General features: G+C 31.7%; 2 protein-coding genes across 2 annotated transcripts in view; both read left to right on the top strand.

The window, feature by feature from the left end:
- LOC134722510 (caskin-2-like) overlaps positions 1 to 22,288 on the top strand; it is a 163,638-nt gene extending 141,350 nt beyond the window's left edge. The window contains exons 8-9 of the mRNA XM_063586131.1: positions 8,831 to 9,079; positions 22,065 to 22,288. Coding sequence (XP_063442201.1) covers positions 8,831 to 9,079; positions 22,065 to 22,288 — 473 coding nt within the window. The remainder of the gene's footprint in view (positions 1 to 8,830; positions 9,080 to 22,064) is intronic.
- An 882-nt stretch (positions 22,289 to 23,170) lies between these two features.
- Positions 23,171 to 23,954, top strand: part of LOC134721151 (uncharacterized) — a 30,164-nt gene continuing 29,380 nt past the window's right edge. Inside the window, exon 1 of the mRNA XM_063583956.1 lies at positions 23,171 to 23,448. Within this exon, the coding sequence (XP_063440026.1) occupies positions 23,208 to 23,448 (241 nt within the window). The 5' untranslated portion in view covers positions 23,171 to 23,207. The remainder of the gene's footprint in view (positions 23,449 to 23,954) is intronic.

Raw genomic sequence — 23,954 nt, 5'->3', positions numbered from 1 at the left:
TTTTTCCCCATGTTTAATGTATGTACTGTCTGAAATTTCTGCACATCCTATAGCAAGTATAGCTTGATAAAAGCCCCGTGATCTACACCTTTTATCTTTTATCGAAAACAACAATAGACACAATAAACTTTGAACAGCAAAACATTATGTATGGTAGATCTACAAAATATATCCCGGTGAACGATTAAAGCTCTTTGGCCCCTTTTATTTTTCTTTTGAATTATTTTACATTTTGTTGAGTTTCAAGATCACACATGTCTAAATAGTATGTTTTTGTTTGTTTTTGTTAAGGTTCTACTATGACTTGTAATGGTTTATATCTACATCTGTTCGTATTTTAATAGTTGTCTCGTGGGGAATATACCTCATGTCTTTATTTTTATCATTCTTGTCAATTAATAAGACTTTCAATATACGTCAACTTATCTATCATGTAAATATGCCTACACATCATATAGGTGTATGCAATACATTTGCCGCTGGACATTAAACGTCATCAGTCATCACCATCAGCATAAATGTTATTGCTGATTATTCACTTTTAACTTAGATCATTCACGGGCTAGTTTTCTATTATATGAGTTAAATTGCAGATTATACGTTTAAGGGGGCTAGCGGGTCTAAATCACTTTTTTATTTAATATAGGATTTCGCTATATCTTTCTATAAATGAACTTTATCTTATACTTAATAGAAAAATGAAATTAAAAAATGGGTCACCGTTCATTTACGCTCACAATCTGGCGTCGAAAGAAGCATACAATTTTGTTAATGTCCTTTTTTTCTGTTGAAATAATAGGAGAAAAAGCGGTAATATCGAAATATAAAAAGAACTTAATTACAGAAATCGCTTAAATTTTACAATTATTTAGTTTTTGTACAGCTTATTCGAAAACAACAATAAAAAATATAGGTCACCGATGAGTTAAAAAAGATATTTTAATTTTAATGCCATAAGACATAAGACAATGTAAGACATAAGACATTTTATTTCACTAAAGCCCGCACATGGGGTATGCAAGTACAACATTGTTTTAACAAACAATAAAAGTGTGAACATATTTACATTAGAACAACATGGTTAACAAATGTGCAATAATAGTATATAATTAATACAGATAAAGGTACATTTGAATAAGTAACTCATCACCAAGTTCATTAGCATTACAAAGATTACACTGTCTTTCAGATCTGTCAATATTAAAAAATCTGCCCGTTTCAATGGGCAATTTATTGCTAAGGCAACGGAATTTACATAAATACATTCTTAGATCAGATGGTAACACCGATAAATATTTCTCAAAACAAAAATCAGACTTGTATATTCTGTAGTTAAGACATTTTGCAGAATTCATAACATTATTACTCCAGTTCAACATAAATTTATCACTTAAACATTTCTTGACATTCTTACTAATATTATCAGATTTAGCAATTATTTGATCATCCCACATCAAATTAAATCCACATTCATAAAAAGTATTTTTAATTTCTAACAACCATTTAGAGTGGTAGATACCCCTTTTAATAAGCTGATACAATAAAGAATACAGTGTATATGATTTTTTTTCTCTTTTACCACACATGATACGTTGCCAGAAACCAACCATTCCAGCTTTAATAAGAATATGTAATGGTATTCTACCCAATTCTCCATAAATCATACAATGAGCAGTACTTTTTTTAACTTTCAAAATTATTTTACAAAATTGCATATGCAAGTTTTCTATAATATTACAATTTTCAAAACCCCATACTTCTGCACCATATAACAAAATAGGTACAACCATTGTATCAAATAGCTATAATTGCATATCAATTGGTAAATTCAACTTCCTAGCCTTTCTTAAGACTATAATTATGGCTTTTCTTGCTTGCTGTACAAGATGTGCTTTGGCGTCATTAAAATTACCCTTACATGAAAATATAATACCAATGTTTTGAAAATTTGTAACAATATTGAGGCTTTCACCACTATATTTAAAGTTCATATTATCTGTGTTAAGTCTAGATCTTGAAAATATTACAACTTTTGTATTAGATATGTTAACTTGCATTTTCCAAGTTTGACAATATAAATACATGGCATTTAATGAGGCTTGTAACTCTGCTGCCGATTCGGCTAAAATTACAGTATCATCTGCATACAATAACAAATATAAACGAAAATATACAGCGACTTCATCAGTATCAAGAAGACGTGCTGCAATACTCATATCAACTAAACCATTATATGAATGTGACATAAATTCAACCTAGTCATTTAAGAAAATGGCAAATAATACAGGTGATAGATTTTCTTTTTGGCGTACACCAACATTGGATTTAAAAAAGTTTGAACAAGAGTTGCCTTGTCTCACACAAGACTTTGCATTGTTATACATATTGTTGATAATCTTAAACATTTTGCCATCAATGGTACATTTTAACAGTTTTTGCCACAAATATACTCTTCTGACAGAGTCAAAAGCTTTTCGATAGTCAACAAATACACAATACAATTTCCTACCTCTATGTAAGTATGAATCAATCAAGCATTTCAAATTAAAAATATGATCTGTCGTACTATAACCTTTTCTGAACCCTGCTTGTTCTTCACACAATAAACCAGAATTTTCTAAATATGTATGAAGCCTATTATTCAAAATGCAAGTACATAATTTACCATAACAACTTAAAATAGTAATACCACGATAATTATCCACATCATTTGGATTACCTTTATTCTTAAATATAGGACATATATAACCTTCTGACCAACTATCAGGTATAATACCACTATGAAATACAATATTAAATATTCTTACAAAAACAGGCATCAACTTTACTGTACCATATTTCAAAATTTCATTCAATATAAGATCACCACCACATGCTTTATTATTTTTCAATGATTTGACAGCATGCAATACTTCGTCTTCAGTAATATCTCGATTTAATTCAATATTATAATCAGTAATATTATTAGGTAATATAATATCGTTATCATCCTGCTCATCAAGAGCATTAAGATTTTTGCAATGATCATATAATACATCCATAGCAGTTTTGTTTACAGCTTTGTTACCTTTTGTATCACATTTGTTCAAAAGAGACCAGTATGCTTTTGAATCAGATTTACGCAAATTTTTCAATTTGTCTATAACAGACTTCTGATATTCTCTAAACTGCTTGTTAAGCGTACGTTTATACTCTCTACTACTAGCAATTATATTTTCTTTTGTTTCAGCCCTTTGTAATCTCCAGTGGAGATTTTTACATTTACGATATGCTTTACGTTTTAAATAACAATCTTGATTAAAATAAGGTTAACATTTTTTTGACCTGACACCAAGTCGACTGTTCTTGGGTTTGAATTCTACAATCATGTCAGCTTTATCAGCAGCATTTTTAATAATTGAATTACAATTCAATATTAAATTGTTGACAGTTTCAACATTAATATTATTGACATCTAGATTTTCAAGTTTTTCAACTAAATCATGAATATTTTCATCATTCAAATTTTCTAAAAATACATTTGCATTATTATTCTTCCATTTTGATTTGTATACAACATTGCTTTTATCATCATGTGACAGAGTATCAACAGATTCAACATGTTCAAGTATTACAGAAGTATCAAAATGTATGACAACTGGACAATGAATATCACTCAAAATTGGATCAACATTTTCAATATTGAAGTATGAAAAACAATTTAAATAACATAGGTGAAACAATAGCATAATCAATACGTGTGTTTTACTTGTTGTAACAGCCCCTACTAATTGATCATTACTAATTCTACCATTAACAATATATAGATCTAAATTTTTACAAAATTCCAATAATTTGTGTCCATAATTATTTATATTCGAAATGTCCTTCGAAGAACGCTTAATTGGGATACCCAATTCATACAGAGCATTAATACTGTTCATATATTTTCTGGAATTCTCGTCGATCAGCAGGCTGTCTAGGATTGTATCATTTACAATAATAAAGTCATCATGAGTCCCTGTATGGGCATTAAAGTCCCATAGTAGGCACACTTGGTATTTTTATCAACAGTGATATCAATTATTTTTTCTAAAATCTCATCAAATATATCAACTGAACCATAAACACTATTTTCAGGGGGGGATATATACTATCCCAAACAACAAATCACTTGGCAACAAATTCACAATAGAGAACAAATATATACATTGACTATAACTTTCACATATTTGTAAATAGAACTTTTTACAAATACTGCTATACCACCAGACTTATCTCTACATTTATCACGTATTATAGGTGGTAGTAATTCATAACCAGATAAATGAACATCATCATATGCATCAAATTTTGATTCAGTAAAACACAATATATCATATGATGAAATTAACTCCACAAAATCGGGGATTTTACTTTTTGAAACCAACCCACACACATTTAACGACAGAACTTTTAGCTGGCCTTTCACATTTTGAATTTCACAATTTTGACGATCACTTTCACTTATGAATATGGGCAGATTTTCAGATTTTGAATTTATTTCAACACTGTGCTCCTTTTGACTTCCTTCGCACCCCTAAAATTCGGGCAATCCTAAAGCTTTATAATCCACGGTATCCATTCCAATTTTAAACAAGTCATCCGGACTATCAATTGTAACCTTTGAATCGTTATTTAGCGTACAGTGAATCCTTCCCTCTTTTGTAAATGCTGATTTTACATTGGTCTGCTTTTTAATGTAAAAGAGTAGCTTTAATTTCAGCTTTGTAAGGTCTTCAGCTATAAAAATGTTCTTAAAACGTTCATTTTTTCTCAGCTCGGCACGATTCTTCAACAACAGAAATCGGGGCTTACGGTGGACGAATCTAGCAATGACTTGGCGTGCCTTCCCCTCGCGCTTCGGACCAATTTTATGTATGGCGTTAATGTTGTCTGGCTTTATGACTACCCCTATCGAACCAGCAATTTCAATTAAAATATTAGTCAAGTCTTCTCCATCTGCTTCTGGAACATTAGAAATGCGTATATTTTCTCAAAAAAATGGCATTTTTGCATCAAAGGGAGAAAATTTAGAACTTTTTCAATGATATGTACATTTTAAAAGTCATCTAGGGCCAACACGAATTGATTTTTTGGAATGATTTTTGCACCATATGATAAAGTAACAACTACGAAAGGTAATCAATAAAACTTGTAATGAAAAATAATGTTTAATTTTTTTCTGAAAATCTTATACCCGTGAGCCTCCTTAAATAAGACCAGTTGCTAACTATTTGTCACTGAGTGATAGTAAAGTGTTCGATCCTTTGTGTTGAAATACAAAATGTATATTGATTAGCGTACATGCACATGTAGAAATGACTTTACAAATTAGATAATTGTTTTCATAAATGTAAGCATGGTTAGAAATGAAACACTATTTCTTGTTAAAAAACTTTAAAAGTTATATCCAAATGAAAGAAATCATACAATGATAGGTTTTTTCAAAAGGTTATCAACGTCGTTGCTAAAAACGAACTATTGACGCGGAAAGAAAGACATTGTTTCTTACAATGTGTTATATACTTTCATTATATGACACTGTATTGATAAAAATGAATCTAAGAATACAAATATCAATATTTGCAACTCGTGACCAAACAACAGGGATAGTTTACTGTTTTTCATATCAGAGATTTTATGCAGTTATCAATAAAACTTATGATTTGTAAGATATCTAGGTTTAACTACACGTTACATACTTTTTTCCACTATATAATGTCAAGTCAAAAGTTTTTTGAGTTTTCATGAATTAATGAGTTTTACGGTCACATGATGAATGGTTTTCTTAATATTTGATTTGTTTTATTCTTTATTCAATATTTATTTCTGCATGTTACGAAAGAATAATTTAGAGTTTAAATCAAATTCCAGTATTAACTAAGTTGTATTTGGAAAAATTTATCGGCATCAGAGTTATGAATATACGTTTATTCGTATTTTATATGACCGTTATTGCTTTCCAAATAGCATTGAGTTTCACTATTCAAAACTGATATACATGTATACAAAGACGTGTGGTATGATTGTTAATGTAATAAACTCTCCACAATAGACCGAATGACTAAGACATTAACAAATTTATGTAACCGTACAGCCTTCAACAATTGGCAAACCCCATACCGCATTGTTAAATGTGTTACCTTCGTTAAATAAAGACTTTTATTATTACTATTACTATTGTCAGCTATGAAAGACCCCAATATGACATAATTATGTACAAAAGTTCAGGCGAAAAAACTAACGGCCTACCTTATGTACAACATAAAGAAGGAATAACAATATCTTACAAAGCAACAGACGACAATCACTAAGTTACATGTTCCTGACATACATTTATCAACTAAATATTCTTTTCCCTTATACCAATCGCCAAATCTGAAAGGATGCATGAAAATTGTCAATATATCTTAATTGAAGAAACAAGAAGATCTCGGTCCGTGTAACACTTGTCAATTCAAAATTTTAAAGTTTTAAAATTTCAGTTTTTAGGATTATTAATTAAAGTTTTGAAATTTGGATTTTTTTTTCTTTAATTTTGAAAATTTCACCAAACAATAAGAATTATAAAATTGTAAAGTCCGTTTTAAAATTTAATAGATATAAGATGATGTGGCATGAGTGCAAATGAGACAAATCTTCATCCAAATTATAATTTGTAAAAGCAAACCATTATAGGTCAAAGTACGGTCTTCAACACGGAGCCTTTTCTCACACCGAACAATAAAGCTATGTTGGGCCCCAAAAATTACCAGTGTTAAAAAAACATTGAAACGGGAAAACCAACGGTCTAATCTATTTTCAAAACGAGAAACGAGAAACACTTATGAACTGCATCAACAAACGACAACCACTGAACATCAGGTGCAATTTAAATGTTTTAATAAATACCAACCTTCAGTTATTTTAAGGAACTTTTATAATGCTAAACTGAACGTATGGTTTTGATCATTTCGTTTTTTGAAAGTTTGAATGTTTTGATTTTTAATTAAAAATTGGAAAAGGGGATAGCACTAAAAAGTGGATGCCTGTTACATGTCCGAAACGGAATTAGAACGGTATAAAACGAAATGAAATTTACAAAACCAAATCAGTACGAAAACAAAATTTTCTGAAAAATTAAAGTATAATATAAAACAAGAGTCTATTGTTTGATCTAAAGGAAGAAAATGATAAATGTGATATTTAAGTCGAAAAAATAAATTAAATAGACCTGATTTTGACACACTTACAAATCTCTTAATAAATGAACAGCAAGCAGAAATTATTTGTCATCTTTGCGATTACTGACGAGCTTTCATAATTTAGTATAATGTTGAAGTTATGATACCTTTGATTTCTATATGATTGTAAATGGCTGTTCTTAACTGTAAACACATTTAAAATTGAATCTTCTATGTAATATATATATATTGATGCAAGCTGGACAAGTTGTCATTTGTTATCTCCTGTGTCATTTTGTCTCTTTTGATAAATTGTCTCATTGGTAATACTACCACATCTTCATTTTTATATTAACACACGCAACACGTTATCATTCAAAATCGGCATAAAGGTATATATATATCTATCAGATATAAAAATGCGAGTGCGCATTTTTGTGATAATCACCATGTCGCATTAATATCATTTATAAAAACCTCGCAACAATTTCTGAAATAACAATAGTTTTATTCAGAGATTATGTAAATTCAAAGTAATCTACAGTAGTTAGTTCAGTTCCGGATATAGTTTTATTTTAATCCGTTATCACTTTTAAGAAATTCGTAACAACGTAATTAAAAGTAACACGTAATAACAGTTAGTCTAACAAGTAAATCAAACGATCTACACATTAGTTTACGCATTTTAAAGACTAAGCAACCGCGGTATCGCGACTTTACTATCACACGGTATACACAATTAACTGAAACCGTTTTAACATGTATAACGAATTGACTTTTTTCTTTATAATGAGTTAGTTAGTTGTGACAAAGAATTAGTTTAGTCTCAATCGTTCGTATCGAGTGAGCTTACTGTATCTGCTATGCGATGTATGCTTAGGCGTAATAATATGTATCTAAGGCATAATTATGATTGAGCTAAGTCTCAATCTTTCATTATCTAAATCGTTAAAGAAAGTTACTGAGTTGTGATATTGACTTAAAAAAAAACTACCTCATGACATTAGCCGGCTTCAGTAAAAAAACCTGCAATAGTATAGAATTATACGTTTAGCTATCAGTTACATTTAACATTATGAAAATCGATGACACTTTTTCTTTAATAATTAGACAAGCCATTGACTGAACAACACAGGTCCTGTTTCAAGTTTACTTTGACGTTTTGCAAATAAAGGTAGACAATAAAACTCTTGTTGGTGATGCCATGCACAGTAACGTAACAATTTAAAGTAAAATATTTTTTTTACTATTTCAGGTATGAACAGAGACACTTTATTTTTGAAAATTTTAAATAAATCAGTCTTAAAGGCGCATTACTTGTACTTAAAATATGTCAAAATGTTCATTTTAATTCAACAAATAGTGGTTACAGGGTTTTGCAATGAAATTTTCAGGATTTAGAGAATCAAATCAAGATGAAATATTATTCTATGTGATATGTTTTATTAACAAAAAAAACAGCTCTGGCTGCTCGACAACCTAAAAAGATGTACGTTGGTTCATCGTGAAACCATCCAAATAGTAGCATATTCTGGTTCGCATGCTGAAATTTGTATCTGCATTATTTTCACATCATTTAGACCAAAACAAGTGAATTTTACCATAAAAGATTCATTATATTCTATTAATAATAATTTTGATTACAGGCCTCGAAGATGAATTGACGAAGCTTTCTGATAAGCAATTTGATAATCTTCTAAAGACTGGATCGTATAAATGCTACTGGAACAGGGTATTTTTGACGGGCAAGTTCGCAGTTGGCAAGACAACACTAACTAAGATTTTGGTGGGGGACGAAGCTCCAATTGAACGTGAATCTACGGATGGTATATGGATATATCTTGGAAGGGCGGGCATGAATATAAAGAAGAGAGTTTGGATCTTCTTAGAGAAAGGTAAAAATTAAGCAATTTGAAAACAAAATGTAAATTACTAATTCTTCTACTCTTGAAAGTCTAATTGAATGCATGCATTTTCAAATTCGATATTTCAAACGGCTGTCATGACTGCTGTAATGAAAGGAGGTTTTCTTTTCTGCTAGATTATTAGATTGAATATTTTTTGTTTTTCGGAAGTTTAATGAATACAAAGTTTAACATTTCAATTTATATTTTTAAAAGCTCTCATACTTAAGCATCATGTTGAGTTGACCATTTAATATTAGTATCTGAAAACAAAGTATTGTATACCTGGACTACTGTTAACCTACTACATCATAAATATTCCCTATTTACTGAATTATCCGAAATTGTCAAAACCTTTAAACGTAGTATCATTGTTTCTCATCGTTGATAGGTGATATCCTACACTACAAATTAGATTTGACTAATGTGAAATTATAGAAATCAGAAATATTTAGTCGAATAGTGACACCAGTGAATACTTCTTTTTTGATGTCATGTGTTTAGATGCTTTCATTCCTTATTAGATGGTTTGAACCTATGCTTATTTGATAGTAAAGTGGTTTGTTTACAGTATACTTTTTCATGTTTTTACCGTTATAAAAATACTACCTCATGATACAGTATCATTAAATTCCTACACATAAATTGTATTCCCAAATACAAATTTGCTATCTCTAGTTAACATTTCTACGAATCAATTGTGAGGATTTTATATCTAACAATGAGACGACTCAGGTAAGGTGGAAGGTTGGGATCCCGCTTGCATGTTAAACCCGCCACATTATGTAGGTTTGTGCCTATACCAAGTCAGGAGCGTGTAATTCAGTGGTTGTCGTTTGTTGCTATGCTACATATTTGTTTTTCGTTCAATTTTTGTAAAGTAGTTTTGTTATTAGTTTTCTCGCTTAAATTGTTTCAAATTTGTCATTTTGAGAGGCAATTTAAAGCTGACCATTTGGTATGGGCTTTCCTCATTGCTGAAGGCCGTATAGTGACCTACAATGTTTAATTTCTGTGTTGTTTGGTTTCTTGTGAATAGTTGTCTCATTGGCAATCAAATAAGATTTTCTTTTATATCTTATACAATTTTCAACAGGTATCACATTTGATATAAAGGAAATAGTCAAAATAAACAATAGTTGTCGAAGTTTAAATCAATAAGTATAAGCAAACGCGCTATAACTTTACTTTTAAAATAAGACATAAAATGCAAATGACGAATTTGCATGTCAAAATATGTACGAAATCACTGAACGGGTTGTATATTGTGATAAACCGTTACTTCCATCCTTTCCGTTTTTTTTTTAATCTGCCATTACAGAAATGGATTTAAACAATCTGGGATACTTCGAATAAAAGTAGTTTATAAGAATGAGTGGAATATGAACAATTTTGATACTTAGTTTGAGAATTTCAAGTCATTCTCTGTCAAACATATACATTTACGCTAAAATTTGCATTGGCAAGGGTAATGTTTTCCTGTTTGATGAGAAGGGTAGGAGTACTTTTTCCCATTGCCATAAAATTTGTACTAGCAAATTAACATTTACTGATGTTCATAAGACGTCATATGCATTGTTGCATGCGAGAAAACCAAATGAGTTGAGTCAAAATATTCTTTGTTTTTATTTATTTCTAAGGAACAAAAGATGGAATTTCTGTAAATATTTTTTTTTCAAAACGCAAACTACAGCAATGGAAAAATAAAAGCAAGTCAAACGAATGTTTGAAAATCTGAAAAATCTGAACATTTCCAATCTTCCTTGTTAACTGACAAAAACAAATTATTCAAGAAAGTCAAATGCTGTCAAATATATACATTTTAACAATACATGTAACTATCAGAAGACATTACATTTTCAACTACTGTATGTATTTTAAATTTTTTTGTGAATAAAGAAAACACGTTTGTTTTAGCATTTGTTTACATAATAGATGCGTATATTTAAAAAAAAGCTACCCTGGTCTTTCAGTTGATACGTAAGTCCTGAATATTTTCTGAGTTCTTGTAATTGCTAAACAACATTAAGTGTATGTGTTGTACAAGCACAGTGACTAATGTCAGCCATCTTTAATTTGGCATCCCATGATAGATTTTTATGTACGTTGCTCAAGATCCATAAATGTGTATTGGCATCAAGACTTACACTGTTTAAGGTTTCATCATGCTTTTACGATAACGTGATCAAACATTTTAATATACTGGGCTTAGCTGCTGGACTATTCTCATTTTTATTGACTACAAAATATTGTTCAGAATAATTGATTATGATATATTTAAACATAATCTATCACGTTAATCCTCCGTGAAATTCTAGAAAATATAATAATATACAGTCTGGTGTCAAAGAATTATGATAATAAATTGCATCGTTTTTTTTATAGTTATACTGATAAATGGTCTTGCTTTGCAATTTACAAGTAACAACTGTCTTTAGTTGAAGCTTTTAGACATCGATCACATTATTTAACCATCAGGAAACCTTCTCCGCAAAATGTATTTGAACAAAACCTGACTATAAACATAATTGTTGTAGCTTGTTATAAAATATGGCCGATGATACTTCAACCAACAAACATGGTCGACTTCGGTAAACTTAGAACATATGGGTTTAATTCAAATGCATGTACTTGTATGAGCAACACGAAAAGTGCAACATGTAGAGCAGGATCTGGTTACCGTCCCTGAGCATCTGAGATTACCCCCAATTTTTGGTTGGGTTTTGGTTGCTTTGCTTTATTTGCGTTTCTAAGTAGTTTTGTGTACTGTATATTGACTGTTTATCTTTTTCATTTTTAGCTATGGTGTTTTCACTTTATTTTCGAATTATGAATTTGAATGTCCCTTTAATATCATAGCCTCTTCATGTCTATGTTCTTTAAAAGCGCTATGTATACAGAAATCTGAATATGGCGAAAATGTTAAAATAGTGGCATATTTATACTTCAACTGTCTATTTACATCTAAATGTCAGACAGCTTGTTATACATGTCATAGGCGTAGTCGCCATTAATAAAAAAAATCCATTTTTTTTGCATCTTAGTCTATTTTCATGATAATAGATATATACATGTTTACACTTTATATAGCAAAAACAAAACATTTTCTACCAAAAAGTCACGATGGCAAAAATTGTCATACGACTAATAAAAAAGGGAGTTGTTCTTCTCAAATGATAATAATCATCAATATCTTAAGTTTTGCCTATCATATTGAAAACGATTTATTAAATATATAGAAACTGTAAAAAAGATTGCCAATCAAGATGATATCAACAAATAAGTCTTTTTAGACTGAGTGTAGGAAATATTGCCTTTGAATGTTATTTTGCATTTTTTTTTCGATAGAAGATAGAGATGAAATAAACATTAAAACAAATATCAGCATTCTACCATGACATTTTATTTTCTAGGTTTAGAGATATTGATAATTATAATGTCTATCAGTAGTAAAATGAGCATTGAGAACTGCTTGAAAGAATTATTTCTTAGATACTAATAAAACAAAAGTAGAATGTTTTACTTCTGAATTATATTTCATTTACAATGTTAAAGAGCATCCATTGTTGAGGATGCACGGGGATCTTGTTTAGCTCACCGGGCTCGAAGAACCCCATGTGAGCTTATGCCATCACTTGGTGTCTGTCGTCATCCGTCGTCTGCCATCGTCTTTGTCGTCTGTCGTCGTCCGTCGTCGTAAACTATTTAAAAAATCTTCTCCTCTGAAACTACTAGACCAAATTCCTTCAAATTTTTCCTGAATATTCTTTAAAATACTTAGTTTATCAATTGTATCCATCTTTTTTGTTTTTTTGGTCCATCTACAAACATGGCTACCAAGGCTAAAAATAGAACATAGGGGTCAAATGTACTTTTTAGCTTATATCTCAAAAACCAAAGTATTTAGAGCAAATTAAACATGAGTTAAATCTTTCAACAGGTCAAATCTATCAGCCATGAAATTTTCAGACGAATCAAACAACCTATTGTTGGGTTGTTGCTACTTAATTGGTAGTTTTAAGGAAATTTTGCAGTTTTTGGTTATTATTATTTTCAGTATTATTATTTAAAGAGTTGTAAACTGTAAACAACAATAATGTTCAGAGAAGTAAAATCTACAAAAAAATTAAAAGACCAAAATGGTCAATTGACCCATTTATAAGTTATTGCCCTTTTATTTTTGTTTTTACACAATTTGTTTATCATTTTTGCTAACATTTAAAAATCTTCTCCAATGAAACTACTAGGCCAAATTCTTCTAAGCTTTAACTGAATGTTCCTCTAGTAGTCAAGTTTATAAATTGTATCCGAATTTGTGAGATTTATCGACAAAGATGGCCGTCTTGGGTAAAACTAGAATTGGGGTCAAATGCAATTTTTGGCTTATATCTTTAAAACTAAAGCTTTTTTCGATAATCTAAAACGGGTAAAAATGTCTAATAGGTGAAGATCTACTAGCCCTGAAATTTTCAGACGAACCGAACAACCAATTGTTGGGTTGCTGCCAGTAACTTTGTTATTTTAAGGAAATTTTGTAGTTTTTTGAAATATGACAGATACAAAGAACATTTAAATGGCATTTTTAAGCCACACAATTATATGTATTGAAAAGCAAAAATTATCATTAATAACATATTTAAGCAAGCAATTACAGGTAAACGATTCAGGCTCTTGATCGTCTCTTGTTTTGTGAAACAGGCTCTTTAGCGACACTTATCATGCTTATTGTAGTTAAAATGTGGAGTTGTATGTTAAAATTTTAAAGCCATCTTAACTTTTTTTTCTTGAATCGTTTACACAAGATTCTTCATTATTCATAGATACTAATTAGTGTAAAATTCGTTACTGATAAATAACCTTGAGCAAATATTACACTAAAACATTGAAAGCAGTGTTGCATTAGAAGCAGACCCCTCTTGGAAACTACGAAATGCTTTTCCGTACAATTCGATTGCAAAAGGTCAGTAATGCGATTTGACAAAATACAATTAGATCAATGATTTGGATTTCAAAACCACAATTGTTGCAGGGAGACGCATTCTATTACAAACCTATAGTTTATTTATTTTATTGTTCTGCTAAATTGCTTGAATGTAATGACTTGCACATTCCAACACACAGCTTTACAAACATGCAAAAAGAAAATGCATGTATCTCTAGCTCATCTATGCATATTGTTGGAAACAATCCTCAAACAGTACAAGTACTTTAAATCCAATTCAATTCACTTATAACTAATGAACAGCAAATATTGTAATGGACATGAAATAAGAAGATGCCAGAAAAGTGTATTCAGTGGCCACAACATTCATTTTGTAGTGCAATGGTGTAATACACATTTAGACAGTCACGTGATTTACTAATTAATATGTTACAAATAATGTGTATCTGGCGAAATAATCAAATACAATAAAATAATTCACCTGACGTTTGAATAAGATTAGCATATTACATGATAAACAATTTTCAACTACGCACATCATTAATGATAATAATTTGGTACAAAATGTAGGTATGGCTTTTATTGGGTGAATTCAAAATAGATGAGGCACACACTGATATTTTTTGAAAATCTATATTTTTTCTTTGGTAATTATCTCTTTCCACTTTTCTGTGGAAAGACTTATTGTATTTGTTCTGATTATTAGGTCTTTCCACTTTTCTGTTGAAAGACCTAGTATTTGTTCTAATTATTATTATTATTATTATTAGGTCTTTCCACTTTTATGTGGATAGAACTATTGTATTTTATCTGATTATAAGGTCTTTCCACTTTTCTGTGGAAAAACCTATTGTATTTCTTCTGATTTTTTTATTTTTTTCTTCCGCCTAATTTTGGTCTTGTGATAAATATTTGTCTTGCAATATGTCGCTTAGATACTTGGTATATGATATCGAACAGTTTATACGCCTTTGAAATTTACCCTGCGTAGCCGAATACTTTTCTTTCTAGGAGTTGTCTCCCCAAACACTGTTCTCCTTGTTTCTACTACTACTTCACAACCGTTAAAGATTACGGAAAATTTATTTGATAAAATTGCTCGTTATATCTTTCGCATGATTTGTTGTATTTTGACCGAATCGATATGAACACTCTATATGAGAGTTATTTCCCCTTATTCATTTGATATAAGTGATATGCATTTCTATCTTGTAAACCATAATTGATAGAGACCAAGGAATTTTTGATTTGAGATCCTTAGTACAAAAATGTGAAAATAATGTCAAGGTCAAAGGTCAAGGTCATATTCTAATTTGTTTTATTTTGGCTTATTTCCGAAAACCATATAGGTTATCGAAAAATTATTATTACTAAATTGTTAGTTGTGACATGCCGTAACACGTTAATTTTTATTGCAAGGGTACGATGAACATAAAAGGGATATTTTTCCTCCTCTTGTATTTAAAAATACGTGTATGGTGATATAACTCATTTACCAAATATAATTTAGACCTATGCTCTTTTGATTTGAGGTCCTTGGTTTATGACCTTGAAATTGGTCATAGCTTATACCCCAGTGCCACTAGGCCACGATCGCACTACGATCTGTGAAAAAAATGCAAATTTTGATGATCGTAGTGCGATCGTGTAGATCGCAGTAAGGTCGTGGTGAGGTCTTCTAGATCGTGTAGAGCGTGGCCAACTTTGAACATGTTCAAAACAATCGTGGTGGGGTCGTAGCGAAATCAAGTCGTAGTAAAAGCGTAGTGAGAGCGCACTAGGATCGTTGTAAGATCGCATAGGTCGCTGTACAATCGTAGCGAGAGCGTGTTTCTATTCGGAGAGACTGCGCTACGATCGCACAGCGACGTTATCACGACCTCACTACGACCATCACGTTCTCACTGCGACCCTACTACGCTTCCACTATGGCTATACCACGCTGTTCACGACCATAGTACGATTCTAGCACGCCCTTGCCGTCCTCATCACGCTCTTCTCACGACCTGACTACGTTCACACTACGACCATCATTCTCATTGTCATTTTCATATAAAATATATAAAAAGGCTCCCTAGATTTTGTTTGTTTGAATGTAATTATCCATTTGCTCTAACGGCTCAACCATGCTTCTCGTTTTTATATAGATTAGATCGTTGGTTTTCCCGTTTAAATGGTTTAAAACTAGTAATATTTTGGGTCCTTTATAGCGTGCTGATTGATGTGAGCCAAGGCTGCGTGTTGAAGACCGTACCTTGGCCTATAATGGTTTACTTTTATAAATTGTTACTTGGATTGAGAGTTGTCTCATTGGCACTCATACCACATCTTCCTATATATATTGATACATCTATGTCATGAACTGTATTGATATTGAACTCGATGTTGACGTTATTGCTGAGAACGTAGTAAGATCGCGCTATGAACGTAGTATAATCGTGGTAAGAACGTGTTATAATCGCAGTAAGATCGTGTTGCAATCGGATAACTCGTGGTATGGTCGTAGTGAGAACGTGAAGAGCGTAGACAGATCTTAGTAGCAAATTGACGAAAGGAACGAATGAACGTAAAGGGAGCATGTATTTCATTTCCACAATAACAGTTAAAAGAGTCTTTGTTTTATCTAGTAAAAAATCATTCTTTTCTAAAACAAGTTTATTTTTCAATAATAATAATATCGCAAATATACACTATTTTAATATAATCAAACAGAGAAAAATAGTGTCAAATACACTTACGTCCGATACGTTAATTACGTAAACCACGAGTACACACATTTCCGCGGGAATTTTTTAAGCACGAGTTTCACGATTCACATTTCAAAGGCATTATTGAAAGTCGTTAGTCTGAATTTAACGACAAGTTTCACATTTATTTTTATTTTTTATAGTACACTTTTAGCAAATTGTCAAAGTGGAACTTCGAAATTTGCTAAAAAAATGATGCTACAATGTTTTTAAAAAGTGATGTTGAATAAATCATCTAGAAAAAAACAGAATTTGTATATTAAGAAAATAAATCTAAAATTTTGCACCGTATATATTGTGGATCTTAAAATGACGATTTAACAGTACACATGTTTGGAAGATAGACGCGAAGTTGTCACTTATCGTCCAGTGGCTAATATTTCATGAATGTTCAGGACTATAAGCAAAACGCAATTATACGCAAAAATAACCGTTCCATTGCTCCGATGTATCATATATACACATTAAGGGGGGGGGCAACCAATATTACCAGGAGAGAGGCGCCTATGAATCAAAAGTTATTAAACGAGCACCAGTATATGGCATAGTATGAAGATCATCTTTTTTCCTTCATTTTCATTTTATTATTTTGAGCGTTGCAAATGTTGAATCAAGGAAGTATCTGTGTTTTGATTTTTCGTATTTTGCTGTAAGGGAGGACGACAATGTATTTGCTTTGACATTTTCTTAGGTTAAATAGTGCAACACTGTTATATTGAAGAGTGGGGAGGGCCGGTTTTTGGTCTTTTAGAGGCATTTTGTCCGTCTGACTACTCTATAATTCGGATATTTTGTAGTGTTATCTCCTCCGACCTGGTGGTATCATAAGTTAACTTATCGTACGTCCCGAAATCCTAAACATATCTCAAGAAAAATCAAATTTAATAAGTGTCGTTGCATGTAGAATAATTTTACGAAGGTCCACGACTATTATTTAAATATGTCAAAATAAAGGATCCCTAAAACGAGTCTTACGTATGATTCGTCAAGCATACGTACCTTTCGTCAATTTGTAAGAAAGCTCTGATAAGCGTAGTGAGGTCGCAGAATAAGCGCGGTGAGAACGTGGTTTAATCGTAGTGGGATCTTTGTAGAAGCGCAGAGAGGACGTAGTAGCATCGTGAGAGCAACGAAAATTTACATTTTCATACCGCTCATACCGCGACCACACCACGATCTAAATTTATTGTAGATCGCGGTGAGCGTGGTGCGATCGTGGTCTAGTTGAACTGGGGCTTTAGAGCGCAGTTAAATGTAGGTCGTGGAAAGATTGCAAAGGGCGCTGTACCATCGTAGCGAGAGCGTGATTCTATTCAGAGAGACTGCACAACGATCCCTCAGCGCCGTTACTACGATCGCACTACGACCATTACGTTCTCACCACGACCCATCTGCGCTTCCACTACGACTATACCACGTTTACACCACGCTGTTCAAGACCATAGTACGATTCGAGCACGCCCTTGCCGTCCTCGTCACGCTCTCCTTATGACCTGGCTACGTTCATACTACGACCATCATGCTCATTGTCATTTTCACATGAAATACCGGTATATAAAAGCTCTCCAGGTTTTGTTTGTCTGTATGTTATTAGGACTTCTTGTCCATTTTCTCTAACGGCTCAACCAAGCGTCACGCATCTGTGTCATCTCTGCTATCGTTCACTAAAATATCGTCATTTGAGCTTGATGAACCAGCAATAGGTTGTAATTTAGGTTGGATTGGTTGGTCCGACATCTCTGCTTGATCAGGATTCGTAACTTTGAGAGCTCCCTCTGCCTCTACATCAACCCCTACCACCACGCCCACGTGTTCTAGTAGATTTTGGTGGCATGACTATTGTTTCCCAGAAATCTACGTTTAATCAGAAATAGAAGTAATTGAACTGTATTGATATTGAACACGATGTTGACGTTATGGCTTAGAACGTCGTAAGATCGGTATTCATGAACGCACATGAAGTAAAATCGTGGTACGAACGTCCTATGATCGCAGTAGAAGCGTGGTAAGATCGTGTTGCAATCGGTTAACTCATGGTATGGTCGTAGTGAGAACGTGATGAGCGTAGAAAGATTTTGACAACCGTAGTGAGGTCGCAAAATAAGCGCGGTGAGAACGCGGTATAATCGAAGCAGGATTGTTGTAGAAGCGTAATGAGGACGTAGTAGCAATGTGGAAGCAACGAAAATGTATGCCGCTCATACCGCGACCTCACCACGATCTGAATTTATTTTAGTTCGCGGTGAGCGTGGTGCGATCGTGGTCTAGTGGGACTGGGGGCTTTAATTTGACGTTGTAGATTTCGACCTTTGCGTTTTCCTCATATGTTTTCATGATAAAGCCATGAGACTTTTAGCAATAGGTTCCAAATCATTTAACCTTGAAAAAAACAACCGAAAATTACGTTGTGTAAACCGGAAGTTGCAATTTTGGTAATTTATTAATATAAAAGTAACAGCATATAAAACCAGATATTTTTGGAATCGGTGTCAAGTAATATTTAAAAAGTATATGAAGTATAAAATAAAATTGAGAATGGAAATGGGGGAGGTGTCAAAGAGACAACAACCCGACTATAGAGCAGACAACAGCATAAGGTCACCAACAGGTCTTCAATGCAGCGAGAAATTCTTCAGCTGGCCCCTAAACAAATATATATACTAGTTCAATGACAATGAACGCCATACTAAACTCCAAATTGTACACAAGAAACTAAAATTGAAAATAATACAAGACTAACTAAGGCCAAAAAATACAATTTTTCAAATCGGAAGTAACACATTATTTCCATTATTTAAAAAAATATTGTATAGAAACCACATTCTTTTGGAATCAGCGTACAATAAGCTATCATCTGACAAATTGAAATGACATTTTAAACCTAATTTTACTACTTTCATAATATGAGGCAGGCATAACCTGTGAATGGGGACGAAGTCTGTATGTATTATATTTTTAATTCAAACATGTAAATAAAAGAACCCGAAATACCGTACGTTACGTTCCCGATTTTTGTTCTGTTGTTAAGGATTTAGCTGTAACGTTCTTAAAGTTATGACGTCATATTCGATGTAAACAAAAGAACCGCTTTCATCAGGTAACGGTTTTATTCAATTCAAACAATTATTAAAATGAATTTGTATTGAGTTTCAATCTTATGATTTACTAGACTGATAAATATAAAAAAAATCAAAGTCTCATGCAAACAAGACAGATTTCTGCGCAAATGCGGGGAAAACCGGAACAAGAAGTATATCTGAAAAAAAGTTAACGATTTTGAGTTCATTAGTAGAATGAAAAATTCGGGAAAATTTTCCCGATTTAAAAAAAAATAAAATTTATTGATTTTTCTACCGTAATTGGGGACTTTGTCCCCATATAAAAAACGTGGTTCTTGGTGGAAAGACCTTCAGTTGTTCTCTGAACAATTGGTTTTTAATTATTATTTTTTTTCCTCCAAATCATGTTCCCGCGATAAATGTTTGTTTCGCAATATGTCGCTTAGATATTTCTCATATTGTGTCGTATATTTAATGCGCTTTTAAAATTCACCCTGCTAAGCCGAACAATTTTCTTTGTAAGAAGTCTCCCTATGCACTATTATCATCTGTGTGCATCTCCTTCGTACCAAAAAAATATATCGACAAAATTCTTTTAACAAATTGTTCATTACATCTCCAGGAATTTTTGACTAATTTGGATCGAAGCGATTCGATACAATTTTATTGGGGTTATCTACCTTTACACAATACATTTGTCGGAATGTGTTTTCATCTCATTATTCGTTAGCCGTATAACCATGGAAATCTAGGTCAAGTTCAAAGGTCAAGGTCAAGTTCTCAATGTGACTTTTCATTGTTTCAGCATTTTCTCTAACACCTTTAAAAATATGTATAACAGAACAAGTGCAAAATGTTTGCTTAATTATAATGTAGATATGTTAAATTTGGTCTGAAATAATCTAATGGTACCTTATAGGAGTTAGTGCCCCTGAAATGTGTAATTACCAGATTTATTTATTATTACTTCAATTTGGTTCATTTATAAGCCTATGAACTTTACCAAAATGTTGGGTGACATATGACCTTGAAAAATTCCAACCGAAAGTGACCTGGAGAAAACTGGAAGTAGACATTTTGCACATTTTTTATTAAAGAGTAATCGGAATCCATATATGTTGTAATCAAGTAAAAGTATATAGCATCTTCATATTTTTGGAATCACTGTTATAGAAGCTATCATATGAGACTGGAAATGACATTTACTCCATCGGAAGTAGCACATTATCTCCGTTCTTTAACTCAAAAGTATATGAAAACCATTCATTTATTGAATCAGTATGAAGAAACTTATTTCTTCTTATAATGTCTTTGATTTGGAAAAACTTTCAACTATTCTCTGAACATTTGATTTTTAATTTTAGGTTGTATCTTCATTGAAGTTCGTAAATCCAAGGGGGCAAAAAAACAAAACAAGAAATAATTAAAAAAATTTCAGCATTCTCATTAACAGAATATAAGCATAAGAAAACTACAACATTCACGCTTAACTTGATACTTTTTGAAAAGAACTCAAAATAGAAATTGACAGGTTTTTAATCTGCAAATAATTGTAGGAACTATAATTGTTAGTTTCCGGCATGAATACAGTTTGTTTTAAATTTTTTTTTTTTATTAATTATATCTTTTTTTTTATTTACTCCCTGATTGTTCATGAGGCTGGTACAAAAGGGTTCCTATTGATAACAAATAAATGATGAAGATAAATTAGTTTCCATGTAAGAGTAATCCTTTTGAACAAAAGAACATCTTTCAAATATCAATTATAAAAAAAAATAGTATATGAACACCATGTTTAACCAGAGTACGTTGCACTATTGACACTTACCAAATACAAAATTTGGAAGAAAATATATGAAATATAAAAGAATAAGTTAGAGTTCTTACATACTAAAATTAGAGTAAATGATATTTCTTTTTTTGTTTTCTTTATTAAAATTGAAACTTCTTGACAAAAACACTCAAAGTTTATATCAATTTAGTTAAGATAAACGTGTTTTTTTAAGTTAAAAAAACAGTTCCCATACTTCAAATATAATAAAAAATAGCAGAAATCATATATTATCAAGCACGAGACCATGGGAAAGAATAATAATTCATGGATTGTACATTAACATCTTAAATCTTAAATCACTAAACACATATTATGATAATCACATACATGATTAAAGCTACACATAATGATATAAATTAATGCAAAAGATATAATTCGACTTAAAATGTTTCAGGTACTGTTTTAAATGCATCAGTACAGAGTTTCTTAAGGAGTGAAGAAATAAAGAATCAAGGCGCTATGCCACTTAGCGAAGAATTACGGACTCCATATGCATGTGCTTCAAACCCAAGTGTCGGTTTTCAAAATGAGGTCAAAAAGGAGTCGAAGCTGAAAGCTTTCCGAAAGCGAATGTTAAAAATATTTAAAGGTACTTGTGTATTATGTAACACATACTAGTTGTTTATCAAATAAATAAATCTCAAACATACCTGAAACATACACGTATATATTAAACAAAACAACCAATGTGTGCAGATTGTCTATCAGCTGTACAAACCAGCTACAATTGGTGCAGAATTAGAATTAAAGTTTGGACCATTGTACGTTTACTGACGTGGAAGAAAATATTTCGACAATATTGTTTAAACAGTTCCTTATGTCTGCAGGGATGGATAGATAAAATACACTTGACACTATATTTCCTATATTTAAAGGTTGAACAACTTAATCATTTTTAAATTCAGGTAACCATGAACTACAGCAATTATTTTTTAATCAGTGTTTTGTCTGAAAACAAAATTTCATTTTATGTCGTCTGTTTTTTTTTCAAGTCAAATCTCCCGCAATGAATATTTACTCGAGTAGACATTACAAATCTCTGTCTTGACCGCGTTAACGCAATTGTAGTAAATGCAAAATTTGGAGTTAACAAATGAAATATGTGCACGCGGGATTAACGTGTGTTTACTTTATATTATTGCTGGTCTGCACCCAACTGCAGATTTTTTTTATTCATTTCAACGTCTGATGTACTTTTACTTTCACTTTTAACATTTTCCTGGAAAACTTTCTGAGTAAATTAGCATGTCAAGTTTAAAAATGAATAGTTGAATTGGACTATGATAGAACTATTATAGCTTATTCTTATTATTTATTTAAATCAATTATTTCACTAAGGCATACGAGATTATTTCACATGTATAGGAATTCATACTTGTAACATTATCAGACAAATGTATCGATGTGTTAATGTTTTGGTTGAAGTTACGCCTACATATACCTTTTAAATTATGACTTGTGATAAGACAATGTAACCTGTTGCTTTGCAGGTAAAAAAAACACAAGTATCAAAACACCAGTCGATATCAGTACTAACATGAAGGGAACATCAAGAAATGATTCACCAAAGACCATTGAAATATCCGATGACGACATTATCAAGCTTGTTCGTTCGGAATGCATGAAAGGAAACTACGAAATGACAATTGTGCCAATTGACCTGTGGGATTTTGGAGGACAGAAAATTTACCATCTAACCCATCAATTGTTTATATCAAGTAGGGGCACTTTTGTTCTTATTTTCAATGGTGGCGAGAGCATTAATGAAGAGGATGGAGGTATGTAACGTCTATTCTTAAATTACAAATACATAATTTTCGGATAGGTGATTATCAGAGAAGAACTTCAGGATAACATCAACATTCAGTTTTGCACTTATAAAAATGTATATTCAACATTAATCTTATCGAACAAGAATACATGCATAAATTGCACCTGTACTCACTTTATAATCATTTCTTTGTTTTATATCTTAAAAAGAGAATTTAAACAGGTAATAAAGCTAGTACTAAACGAGCTAGTTGATGATCAGCGTCTTGTTAAAGCGTGTTTGCGTATGATGGTGCTGTTAAAATAAATCATTACTAAAGATTTTTAAAGTTAACTTAGAAGCGCATGCATAAAAAGAGAAGACAATTAGGAGATATTCATTTATGATTAACTTAACTCTTTTTGGATTGTTGTGTATGTTAAATGAGTGGACTTTTTACTCCGATTCAATTAATTTTAATGAAGATATAAATATTTGTAAACAATTTTGTATTAGCTTATGCATATTACTTAC

The sequence above is a fragment of the Mytilus trossulus genome, chromosome 6 (genome assembly GCF_036588685.1).
Source record: "Mytilus trossulus isolate FHL-02 chromosome 6, PNRI_Mtr1.1.1.hap1, whole genome shotgun sequence".
Classification (NCBI taxonomy): Eukaryota; Metazoa; Mollusca; class Bivalvia; order Mytilida; family Mytilidae; genus Mytilus; species Mytilus trossulus.
Note: the sequence above shows the minus strand (reverse complement) of the source record. Positions and strands in the feature narration are given on the sequence as shown.